The sequence below is a fragment of the Lagenorhynchus albirostris genome, chromosome 8, assembly GCF_949774975.1.
Source record: "Lagenorhynchus albirostris chromosome 8, mLagAlb1.1, whole genome shotgun sequence".
Classification (NCBI taxonomy): domain Eukaryota; kingdom Metazoa; phylum Chordata; class Mammalia; order Artiodactyla; family Delphinidae; genus Lagenorhynchus; species Lagenorhynchus albirostris.
In genome coordinates, this window is record NC_083102.1 from 22,649,880 (window position 1) to 22,662,957 (window position 13,078).

At 45.8% G+C, this 13,078-nt stretch overlaps 1 protein-coding gene across 2 annotated transcripts in view; it reads right to left on the bottom strand.

Annotated features, from left to right (window-relative positions):
- STRIP2 (striatin interacting protein 2) overlaps positions 1 to 12,708 on the bottom strand; it is a 48,889-nt gene extending 36,181 nt beyond the window's left edge. For both annotated transcript variants that reach the window (XM_060156704.1, XM_060156703.1), the window contains exons 1-7: positions 12,558 to 12,708; positions 7,080 to 7,149; positions 3,958 to 4,032; positions 2,816 to 2,950; positions 1,347 to 1,467; positions 508 to 576; positions 204 to 310 (exon numbers count right to left, since the gene is read on the bottom strand). In XM_060156704.1, the coding sequence (XP_060012687.1) occupies positions 204 to 310; positions 508 to 576; positions 1,347 to 1,467; positions 2,816 to 2,950; positions 3,958 to 4,032; positions 7,080 to 7,149; positions 12,558 to 12,692 (712 nt within the window). In that variant the 5' untranslated portion in view covers positions 12,693 to 12,708. The remainder of the gene's footprint in view (positions 1 to 203; positions 311 to 507; positions 577 to 1,346; positions 1,468 to 2,815; positions 2,951 to 3,957; positions 4,033 to 7,079; positions 7,150 to 12,557) is intronic.
- Positions 12,709 to 13,078: the final 370 nt, after the last annotated feature.

Genomic DNA, 13,078 nt, shown 5'->3' on the forward strand with positions numbered 1-13,078 from the left:
TATGACTGGGCCTAGCTCATAGACACGGGCAATCAAGCCAGACCCTCAAGCCCACCACAAAGTATCTCTGTCCTAAAAGAAGGGATGTTAGCTCTAAAAAAAAAAAAAAAAAAGAAGACGAAGAAGAAGAAGAACTGTCTGTCTCTCCTAGGCAGATGCTATGCCTCCCCTCTGCCACAAGCACCTCGAGTGCCACTTCTTACTCAGTTCAGTGCGGAAGGTCTCCCGGGCTGTCCTCCACCCGTAGGAGTCTGTCTCTCGCTCCAGGCGGATATTTTCCACCATTAGGTACATGACACTCAGCAGCACCCTGAGGTTACAGAAGGGTCACAAGAGGTTCCCAAGGCAGTTTCCAACCTAAAGTCTGAGACCTCAGGGATGGTCTCTGTGGTGGCCCAACCCAGTGGAATTAGCAACTTCTGGTGTCCTGGGTGCGTCTGAAATTTGGGCAAAGGTAACCCATTGCTAACGATCCCCTGCTCCAATCCCATGGGCAGGCCCACTCACCGGAGCTCTGTGCTATCAGCAATGGAGATGGCTGGTTTCCGAAGAGCACTGCTACAGGCCTGGCTGTTGCTGCCACAGGGATGAGGGAGGAAACAGGAACCCGTAAGGCCTCTTTACTCCGTGTTGCACACTTATCATATGCACAAACATGAGTACCTGCCATTCCCTGGCTATGTAGCTAAAGAAATTGGTCTAAGGTAGAGAAGCCCATAGAATTCTCCTGCCACCTAGACAAACCCTTATCTGTGGTGAAGACAGGCAAGGGCAGGGTCTATGATATTTGCTCCTCTTAAAATCTCCACTGTTTCTAGTACTGTGCTGGACACAAAACAGATGCTAAGCAACACTTGGTGAATAATAAACAGAATTTGTCCCACTAAAACTCCTGGGTGATAGGCATGAGACAATATGAGGGGTCACTATAGTGGTAGCAGCAGATAAGGCCACCTCTAGAGCTGTAACCATGAGGGAAAGAACTGGGCACAGCAACAGGAATTGGTCCCATCCATCTTGGGTCATGTTCTCAGGTAGAACAGCTTCCTTCATGGAGTCCACAGTTAGGCTAAGAAGGTATTTGGATACAAAAGCAATACAGGATCGGCCCCTGAGGCCCAGGATTGAAGCTGTAAGTGGGGCAGAGCCTGCTGATGAGCCCAACCTTAGGGAGCAGGACAGACTATCAGAGACCGTGGCTGGATGGAGGGGGACTGTCAGTGAGCTTTGGAGGAGGTGTGAATAGACCCAGCTTTCACAGAGGGCTCTACAGTGAGGGAACCAGCATAGGAGATGAGGCACCCTTCAAGGAACGGGGTCGCCAGCCCTCCCCTAAGGCTTCTCACTCGATTTCCATGTGGAGTAGCTCCAGGAAGGCCGAGAAGGTCCCCATCTGATAGAGCAGGAAGCAGTTGTACCTGGACCAGTGGAGTACATCGACTTCTGAATCACATTCCCCAAAAGTGCCTAAAGGACCAGACAGTGCCGCAGGGGTTGAGGAGGAGGGGGTTATTCCAGTTCTTTCCACCCTGCCCCATGATCTGAAGACTATCTCCCAACACTCTGTCCAACAAGTGGGTTAACAAAGGACAAGTGCCCCCCAGAACTTCCTGGAATGAGGCAGGGGAGAGGAGAAGCAGTCTCCAGGGTTAGGTCCAATGTGCTCATCACTGGTTTGTCTTAAGTTTGAGTTCCCTGAGAAGCAGATCCAGAGATAAGGATTCAAGTGCAAGTAGTTTATTTGGGAGTTGACCCCAGGAACCATCGGTAGAAAAGTGGAGAAGTGAGATAGGGAAGAGAAGGCAGCCAAGAGCTCAATCCCAACTGGGGAGAAGCTCTGGAAAACATAAAACAAACAACTCAGAATCATCCCACCCAAGAGGGGTGAGGTGGTCAAGCTGCTCATCCACTAGCCTCTGGCAGTCACTGAGGAATGCTGCTGGACTAGGGGAGAACATTAATTCCCTAGCACTTCCTGGCTGCCCTATGTGGGCTGCACAGAAAGCCCTCAGGCAAAAAGATGAAGGTACTGGCAGCTGGAACTTGGCCAGAGTGCCAGACCCAAGAGATAGGCTTGGGCACTGCCTTGTTTACTGCAGTCGTCCCTTCACCAGATGTCCACTCTCTTTCCTCTCCATTTATGATTTTTCTTTTACAGTTTTTTTAGCTCCCATCTAGTTGGTTCTGCCAACAGTCCTCTTATTTCTGACCTCAGGGCTTTCTTTTACTACTCCAGCTAGGCTCATTTTTCTTTCCAACACCTGGCTAATAGGTCTCTTCTGGGAAGCTTTCCTCAGTTAATCTCATTGAGTTCTGATTCTCCAAATTACTCACAGCATCCACTCCTCCTGCTATGTTGGCTTGGACCTTCTAAATGCCAATGAGAAACAATGCAGCGGGTCCACGTGTAAATTGGTGGCACCCTCCCTGCCTCCTCTCAGTGTCAGAACCAGGCCACAGCTGGTAAAAGAAACCTCCATGCTCAGCTGGTGGTACACTGTCAGCTCTGGCCACAGTGACCCTCTTGCTAGTCTCCACATAGGATTACAGCCCAGGCTAAGGAAAAAAAGAACCCTATAAGAAATCCTGGCATGTCTGGAAAGAGAAAGGCCAATTCCAAGGGATCCAGAACAGTACCTACCATCATCTCCTCATCTTTCGCATAAGCACAAGGTTACTTCTAGCACATGACAAGATCTGTCCTCAAGAGGCAGGAATCTTCCCAGCGTGGCCTGCCTCATCCTAGTCCTGCTAACACCGTCTCTCTCTCTCTCTAGTGTCCACCCCTCTCAAGTTGGCAAAGCTGGCCACTCACCTTGGGCCAGGTAGAGAACAGCTCGGGCCACCTTCAGTCGCCGTTCCCTACTGACCACCTCCAGCCGGTCCAGAAGTCCCATCACATAGGCCTTCTGGGCATCTTCCTCCAACTCCAGCCACTCCTTACCCTGCACTGGGAACAGAAGGCCATACAGATCTAGTGTCAGCTGTTGCCTCCCCTTCCTGGAAAGGCTCCTGATGATAGCATATGTACTTCTGATCTCAGCCCCCCAATAAATTCTTCTCTTCGAAAGCTTTCCTTGTTTAGCTGAGAAAGAATAAGGGATGGGAAAAGTAAAAAACCCAAATGTTCTGGCCCACTCCAAGCCTCATCTTCCTCCACATCCCCTCCATTTCCGCTTCCCCCTCCCCAGCCTATACAGTTCTATCTCTCTGCCTTTCCTCAAGGAGTTCCCTCTATCTCCCTATGTATCCAATTCCTATTCATCCTTATAGGTTCAATACAAAATCACCTCTTTCCCACTAATGCTCCAGCCAGAAGCTCTGTCCCCCATGATACGTTTTACTTCTCTAATGACACTTCCCATTTTCCTCTTGGCCTCAGCTAGTTTTGTGACGTACACATCTCCCCTCTGCTATCTGACTATAATTTCTTTAAAGATAATGTAAATTCACCTTCACCCCTGCCTCCTGCATCTCTGGCACAAAATGGGTACTCACCACACATTTGCTGAGTTGAACACTGAATTGCCACTGACCAAGTAAGGAAATGGAGGTCTGAGTGGATCACAGGGTGGGCACATGAAATTATTACCAGATGCTATGAGGAGTGAGGCAGAATTGGAGACAGGGATTGAAAACTAAGGTCGAAGACTAGGCTGGGCACAGGGTTACCAGGCAGCAGGGAACCAGTCCAGCCCCACCTCCCCATTCCTCTGTTCTCTGGGCCCTTGACATCAGGGAAAGGGACCCAGTTCAGGCTTCTCTTGCTTCCACTCCGTGACCTCTGCACTTGAGATATAGAAAACTCTGTGTCCCATATGCAAAAAGGAATAGAGAAGTTATATGGCTATGGAGAGGATGAAGAAGGATCATACTTTATTTTAGGCTTTTTCTAGATCAGCCTTGAATATCATGGAGAGAAAAAGCAGATCTCTATGAATAAGGATCTGGGATCACCTTGGGTCTTGAAGTCTTCTTCAAAGCACCTCCTGTTAGTGGTGAATTCCGGGTGTTCAGTGTAGCTATACAATTCTGTGGCAGGAAAGATAGGACAGAGTCACAAACATTCAGCAGATCCTTATAGAAGGGGCCTGGGGTGGAGAAGGTGGTATGAAAGAGCTAAAGCTTCCAACACATTCCTGTGTCCAATTCAATCCAGAGTCAGCTTCCTCCTTTTCAGAGCAGTTAAAAATAGCCACTTGTGTCCCTGGGTGATTAAACCATCAAACCTGTCCTCCTCCTGCCAGCTGGCTGCTACAGCAGAGAAGGCAGGCTCCAACATTTGGTGAGGGCCCGGAGGAGGGCTGGAACAGAGAGGGCTGAATGTCATCACTGCTGGTTCTTAGGGCTGCAACCCCTTCTGCTTGTCAACCCAGACTGGGACTAATCCTGTCTCTAGGGAAAAAGGGGGCAACACAACTCCTGAAGTTTAGAGGCAAGATCCTTGTGCTATTCAAGGAGCCAGTTCATTCTCTCCCTGCTGAGTTTCCTCGAAGGGTACAGAAGTTTACGTTCCTGCCCACGGCCACCCGGGCAGAGGCAGAATCAAACCATATAGAAGCAGCTTTGATTGCCAAAGGGCGGCCTGTGCCCAGGAAATCTAAGTTTGCTGACAGCAGCCTCTCAATACAAAATGCAGACAGCTTATGAGAAATAAAAATGCCCTTTCCTACACACACACACACACACACACACACACACACACACACACACACACACACACACCCCAGAACATTATACAAGTACGCTCACCTTACAGAGAACGAAGAAGTGAAGTCATTAAGCCAATAGGTGCTTCCTCAAAACTCTGCTCCCTAACTAAGACCCTTGCTGGAAATTTAACTAGGTCACAGATAATTCACAAAGCAAGAGAAATTCACTTATATTCCAGCCAGCTGTCTAATGGTCAAGAAATACCTTGTCTGGGAGCCAGGGCTTTTGAGTCCTGAGTTCCAGAATCCTGGAGTGACCAGAAACAAATCCCAGTTCTGTTTGTTAAATTCTTCAGTCATTAGTGAGTAGTGTAGATATATATATTTTAAGAGTAGGGCACAAACCCAGTTAAAACAGGGAGCAAGGCTCTTAGGTACTGAACTTTGCTTTTGTCTTATTTTTAAAGTTTAGATCATGAACTTTCATATACTACAGGTAAATACAGAGTACATAAAAGACACTGCGTTTATCTTCTACTCAGATTAAACAAATGTTAACATTTGTCATATTTGCTTCAGACAGCTAAAGTCCCTTCTTCCTTCCCAGTCTTATTTTCCTCTCTAGAGATAATCACTATGATGAAACTGGTATGTATGCTTCACATGCCTATTTTTATACTTTTAGTACATATCTATGTGCCTGTAAACAACACATGATATTGTTCTATTTTTCAAGTTTTTATCCAAGCAGTATCATATTGTATAAATTATTTTTTCTTAGAAGCATTTTTTATTATGTCTTTCAATAGCTTACATGAAAAGCAGTGTGATGAACACATCCATTCACTTAACTGACACGGTTCTCAATCAAGTGTGCAACTAGACTTCCTAGAAACATCTTTTAGACTTGTGTGTTTAAGCAGTTTTTTTGATGCCTGTAAAAATTATTTTGTCACCGTTTCTTCTCCCCTTTAATATGTTTTTAATATTTATTGACATTGAAGCATATTGATATAGATCAATTATTTTAATGACTATACAGTAGCCTAATATATTGATATACTGCAGTTTCTCCATTCCCCTACTAAGTTGTTTTCAATTTTTCACAGTGGCGACAATAAACATCTTTGTAAGTGTTTTCTTGGGCCCAAGAATTTCTTTAAAGTGTACATCTAGAATCGTTGGGTCATAATATGTGTGAATTCGACTTTGCTAGATATAACTAAACTGCTTTCCAATTCTATACTCTGTTCCCTCATGCCAAGCCATGTATAAAAAGTACTCATTTCTCTGTACCCTCACCAACCCCAGGCTTTTAAATTTTGCATCTGATGATTGTTGAATAATATCTCACCATTTTAATTTGTTTTTCCCCATTTCCTAACATAATTGAATATCTTTTCATATATTTACTGACCACATGGTTTTCTGTTCTGTGAATTCCTATTCATATTCTTTGACCATTTATCTATAGTCTCTATTGGGATGTTCATTTCTTTCTCTCTCTATGTGTGTGTGTATTCATATTTTGGATTCTAACCCTTGGTTAGTTATTAAACTTAGCTCTCTATTTCTGTCACTCATCACAAAATTTATTCCTTATGTTTATTCACAAGAACTTCTTTAAAAGCGTTTGTCTCTTTTCTCTGAAAAAGCCTGTCTTAAAGTGTCACTTTCATGTGACAGAATATTTACCTTTCACATAATTTCCACCCAAAGCTCATTTATTAATAATTGGCATTTGTAGCACATGTAACATGGAGGCCCTTAATGCAAGGAGATCACGTTTAGCCAAGCTAAAAATCCAGAGAGAAGCAGTCCAGCACTGAAAGAAGAATGGGATCACTCAACCCCAGCTCAGAAACATCCAAGCAGAGCTCCACGGTGATGGATATAGATGACATGTTCAGCTTTGCTCAGCTGGCCAGTTGTCTACACAGTTTTTCTTCAGACATTGCTGAGACTTTAATAAGGGGCAAGTATTAGGGGAAGGGGGTGAGATGGAGGTAGAAAAGAAAAGGAGAGAGAGATGGAATGGGAAAGCAATGGAGTGGGTGGCAGAAAGGGGCACCCAAAAGATATGGGTGACTATGGGAAGAGAAAGAAAGGAGAAATGGGGAGAAGGTGGAGAGAAAACAGATTTGAGAGTGCACCAAAAGAGAATTAAAGAAGGGTGAGCAGAAAACAGGGATAGAATGAAAGAATGGAGAATGCCATACATAGCCAAGGAAGCATTCACAGAAAGAAATGTGAAAGCAAACAAAGAGATACTGACCACTGGAAGGTGTAGAGAAGTGGGAATGTGGAGAACAGTCTGTGCTCTATAGCCACTTGCTGAGAACAGACAAGCTGCCAGGGGAGAGCACAGGTATCTTCCCTCTCCTCCTGGCCAACCTTCCACTCTTTACAGACCCATCTATCTCATACCTGACAACTCTGCTGCGTGCCCATCTGTGTCTCCATACTCAAATTCCAGGGTAGGGCAGTCCACAGAGCCCTGTAATGGAGAAATCTTCGTGGTAACTTGGGAAAAAGGCTGACAAAAGGAGATCACACCCTCATTTCATTTTCCACCTCTCTTGGAGGCCAAAGTTAGAGGAAGAAGGCAACTAGGAGGGTTCCATCTGGGCCTTTCATCCAAGAAGTACCCTCCTCCAAGCCAAAATTAGAGGCTCAGTGTGGGGCTGGGCTGAAGATTCCTATATAGAATCAGAAACTCTGGGCAAAGGACCAGGATCATGAACAGATATGAAAGCTACAATCTGTGCCCATATCTGATCTACATAAACACAGACCTGAAGAACATCTAGCTGATCTCTAGAAAAACAAGACGGATGAAAACAAAAGAAGTAAACTGGATTCTGACTTCAGCTCTGTCATTAACCCATTGTATGATTTTGTATGATTTCATTCTGTGGATCATAGTTCCTCATATATAAAAAGACGTCCTTAGTTCCAATATTCCACAATTTTAGGACTGTCAAATAAGGTAGCATTTCTACTTCAAATTGTACTAAAGGCTAGATTTCCTATGATGTTGTATGTAAAAATTTATAATACCCTTTTAAAAGTATTTTTAATATAATCCTACACCCGAACCTCTTTAAGCATTTTGGGATAGATTTTTCCTACCAATATATTAATAAATATGAATTTAAAAAAATTTGAATCCCAGGTCTTGTCACATACTGTGTGATCTTGAACAAGTTACTTAACCTCTTTGTGCCTCAATGTAGTATAAAAAATGTATTTGGTCTTTGCCCCATCACCCACCTTCCTGGCACAGAGCTCTTAAAACCTTTGGAATTTCCTGAGTAGTAGGAGTGCCTGTTATTCATAAGGAGCTCCTGTCAACCATACTTGAGGTTATGCTAATGAGGTGACTTAGAGTGAGAATTTCAAAAAAGGAGCTCCAGGGAGGGGAGGAGGCTGAAGACTGAGTTCAATCAAGTGGCCAGTGGTTTGACCAACCATGACTAGGTAACGAAACTCCATATAAAAACTCTGGGGCTTCCCTGGTGGTGCAGTGGTTGAGAGTTTGCCTGCCGATGCAGGGCATACGGGTTCGTGCCCCGGTCCGGGAAGATCCCACATGCCGCGGAGCGGCTGGGCCCGTGAGCCATGGCCGCTGAGCCTGCATGTCCACAGCCTGTGCTCCGCAACAGGAGAGGCCACAGCAGTGAGAGGCCCGCGTACCGCAAAAAAACACAAACAAAAAAACTCTGAAACAATGTGATTTGGGCACACCAATGTGCTAGGAGGGTAATGCCACAGAGAGGGCGTGGAAATTCTGCACCACTCCACCTCCATACCTTGTCCTATGCCTCTCTTCATTTTGTTCCTGAGTTGTATTCTTTATAATAAAATTGTAGTCATAAATATAGCACTTTTCTTAGCTCTGCGAGTTGTTCTAGCAATCTATCGAACCTGAGGGGGACAGTCATGGTAACCCCTGAATCTATAGTTGGCCAGGCAGAAGTGCAGGTAGTCTGGGGATTCCACTGTGGCTGACATCTGAAGTGGGGGCAGTCTTGTAGGACTGAGCCCTTAACTTGTGGGGTCTGTGCTAACTACGGGTAGTGTCAGAACTGAATTGGTATCAGGGAATTGTTGAAAAATGACGTACTCAGTTTTCTCATCTGTAAAATGAGATAATTCATAGGGTCATTGTAAGGACTAAATGAGATAATAGAGGAAAAGCACTTAGCACACAATCCAGCACCTGGTAGCACTATGTGGACGGTTACTCCAAGAATTTTACTTACTCTACTTATGATTTTAATATTATATTATAAAGGAATTTTTCTCATACTATTATTTTATTAAAGATAAAGGTTCACTTTTTAAAAAATGAATATTTATTTATTTAGGCTGCGCTGGGTCTTAGCTGTGGCACGCAGGATCTTCGTTGCCACATGCAGGATCTTTGTTGCAGTTTCCTGGATCATTAGTTGCGGCATGCAGAATCTTTAGTTGTGGCATGCATGTGGGATCTAGTTCCCTGACCAGGGACCCCTGCATTGGGAGTATGGAGTCTTAGCCACTGGACCACCAGGGAAGTCCCTGTCTCATATTATTATAACTGTCACTTTAAACAGCTAAGAGAAGAGTTCTCTGATGGCCTAGTGTTAGGATTCTGGGCTTTCACTGCCACGGCCTGGGTTCAGTCCCTGGTGGGGGAAATGAGATCCTACAAACTGCACAGCACAACCAAAAAAAAAAAAAAAAAATTTATTAAAAATAAATAAATAAATAAATAAACAGCTAAGTGGACAGATATCTATTGGCTTACTTAACCAACTCCCTATTGTTGAACATATGTTTTTAATTTTTCTTTACTATATACATGAAGCTGTAATACTCATAAATTTTTTTCATATTTAGGATCTTCTCTGACAGATTTTTATAACGGGAATGAATGCATCAAACCTTATGACAATTTATATGGCTCTTTGTACATGACAAGTTGTTTTCCAAAACCACTTTATGAATTTACACTGCCAAAAAGGTGATTCATGTTTAAATCCACTATAGCAAAGATTTCTAAACTTCTGGATTACAGGGACCAGTAAGAAAAAAAAAAGGTGGATGGTGGAGAATGACATAAGGTTGTTGATGTTTTATTTTCTAAGTAGAAACTTTAAAAATCTCTTAAATATATATATAATTTAAAAAAATCATTTAATACCCCCAAAATGCAAAAGACAAAATATCAGAATAAGAGCCATTAAAAGCAGTGAAGCTTTTTTTGACTGTAAGTCAAAGTATAAGTAAACTTTACGTCATGTCCCAACACACACAAAACTGGAACAGAAGTTTAACAAAATAATATTTACCACTACTATATGTGATAAACCAGTACTTCCAATTAGTCTATTTCTTTAAAAAAAAGTTGGTCTCAACTCACAGGTTACTCCCTACAGTTTGAAAAACACTGTTTTAAATTACATACATCCTTTAAATTTAACGTATTGAACTACATTTTATGAAAAACTCACTTCAATGCCTTGAATTTTCCTCATTTTGCTACAAACCAGTTAAACTTTGTCAAGGACTTTGGGAACGACCTGAAGCAGGAAATCTGGCTGTAAGAGGTCTGAGGTGAATCTTTTGGTTAGGTTAAGAATCTTTTTATTAAGCAAACAATCATTCTCTAGTTTCCTTTTAAGGTTAGGATATCCATACACTAAGCCATTGGGAGAGGGTAGGTCAATGGTGCCCCTATAAACACAGTGATGTACGAGGCTCTGTTGACTTGTGCCAACAGTAATTCTCTTCCAGTAATTCCTGAAGCCCTAGAGAGGAAAGAAAATCATCCTCCCCAGGACTGTTTTCCACAGGAATGCAGAAGGAGGGAGGGAAGGAAAAGCAGATAGTCATCTATCTGAGAGTCAAGCAGAGAGTCTGGCACCTGGGTGTTGTGATAGGGGACGTATTGACAGGTAAGAGCAGCTCTCCTGCTGCAGTGGAAGGTGAAGGAAAGCTAATGTTTCTGGCCAACCTTTGGGCAGGCAATAAGCTCGGATGGTGAGGATCACTGCAGTTGTTCATTTCCACATGAAAAGTGCAGCTGCAGACAATCAGGCAGTAAACTGGGTAAACTGTGGTGCAGGTGGAAAGCTCTGAGTCTCTGGATACTGAACTCACTGGCAAGAGTAAAACTATCAGAGCCTTTTCCTGAAGGAAGACTTGATAGGTAGGGAAAAGGCCTCCTGGTTCAAGAGGAGTTTTAATTCACCCATAGAACATATCATTCCGAAATTATTTTATTCACTCCCACACTGTCTCTGCACCCCGACTGTGGAGAGACCGCTGTATCCCTAGCACCTAAAACAGTGCTGGGCATATAGAAAGAACTCAACAACTGTTGAATTAATAAAAGACTCATCCCCCTGCCCCACCCCCCAAAAACCATCTGAACAAGAACGATGTCTCTATGGGGGAAGGAGAAACAGGGTGCCCTAAAAGGCCAGATTCGTACTGAGGCAGGGAGGGTGATGATATGGTGCATAAAACCCTGATCCAGTATGGCAGGAGGGCTGAGCTCTGCCTCTGAAAGGTGGTGTGATTTGGGGCCAGTCTTTTCACCTCCTCCACTTCTCTCTTTTATAAAATGGGATGGATTCCCGCTTGTCTGTATCAAAATGGAAAGCATACATGAAATCCCTTTGAAATGGAAATACAATTCAAATGGTAAACCGTGGACTGGGATGCCTAAGATCTGGCTTCTACTACCAGTTCTGTCCCTTGATGATGATGATAATATAGTACTAAGAGCTACTGTGCGCTAACCAACTACATGCACCGTGCCTGCACTGAATTAAACATTTCATATTCAATTATCTCATTTTGACTTTATCGCAACCTTCTGAGGCAGGTAGTATTAACCTCATTTTACAGAGGCAGAAACTGGAGCTCAGAGGCTGGCAATCTGCCAAAAGTCACACCAAGAGTAAATGGTAGGGCTGGGATTCAAAACCTCAAAACCTGCTCTGACTGAACCCAAAGCCTGGCACCCCTGGCCACTGTGCCAGATGAACGACCTTCGGCAGGCTACTTTTGTCTCCCACTTCCGTCAAAGCAAGGGCTAAAACGCGGTGACCTCTATAGACCCTTCCACACCTGACATTTTGTGGTCTGATTCCCCGCTCAGATCCGGTTCTGCTCTTGGCTAGCTGATGGAAGCTGGCTGGATGAGGGGGTTGGAGTGAATGTTAATTCACTCCTTTCATCCTCCTAGTTAGGGTTTCTTTTAAGAAGAGGGAACATTCATACTCCTCTCTGTGGGTCTGTATCGTAGCGGGGGGGGGGTCCATCCACTCGCTCCGGTACTGCCCCGCCTGACTCCTGTATCATTAACCCTTACGGGGAGGGGGCCTGATGTCCGTGGAAAGTGCTCCCTCAAGGGCTGGCCAGCACACGGGGGGAAGGGGAAGGGCCCAAGTCACGCGGCTGCTCTGCTCGGCTCGGGGCGCCTCGGGGTGGGAGGGCGGCTGCCCCCACGCCGGGCCCTTTTCACTGCGGCCGGGCTCCGGCCTCCCACCCCTCAGGCCACTCACTTCACCTCTCCGCGCCTGTTCCTCCTCCGTAAATCGGCCTTACGAATTACCACTCCGGGGGGCTACAGCGATTAAGCGAGATAAATATGTGAAAGTATCCGGGACTCTGGCTATCAGGCTCTATCTTCGCGCCCCCCGAGGGAGGCCAGAGGGCTAGAAAGCCCCAGACCCGCGGCAGGAGACGGGCGGAGAGGGTCAGGGGCTGCAGAGCCCGGAGTTCAGGCTGCAGCATGGGGCGCGCAGGGGTCTCCCGGCGGCGGAGGGGCACGCGACCGAAACACCTCAGCCAACGCTTCTTGCCCCGGGCGTCTCCCGGCCCCAACTGAAAGCTCTCCGGGCTCCTCACCTCCGACTCCCGCCGCTGGCTTCTGAACGTTTCCCGGCCTTTAGGCGCCGCTGGCTTCCCTTTGCCGCCGCCGTTGCCGTTGCCATAGCCATTGGCAGGCGGGTTCCCGGACCCGGGTGCCGCGGGGTCCTCCATGCGGCTCTCCTCAGCAGCTCCCCTCTGCCGCTCTGCGCTCTCTGCCACGGGTTACCCCACAGCCGCCGCGCGCCGGGAGCCAGGCCCCGCCCCCTCCTCAGCTATTGGTTGAGACCTTTCTCCGCAGCCCCACCCTGCAGCGCGATTGGCTGTTCGACCTCTCTGAGCGGGACTTGGAGGGGGCTCATTCAAGGGATTTTTTTTTCCCATTCCCGCGGCGTCGCTGGTAGCCTGACACTCCGCTGTCGGCTCTTAGCTCCACCTCCCACGTCCTGGGCCTTGAGCTCTAGGTGGTCAGCTCTGCTTCTCACTAGGTGTCTCTCAGCCCTCACCCCCTCCCAAATAGCGACCGTTTTGGGGAGCTCTAGTCTCCGCCTGCTGCTCCA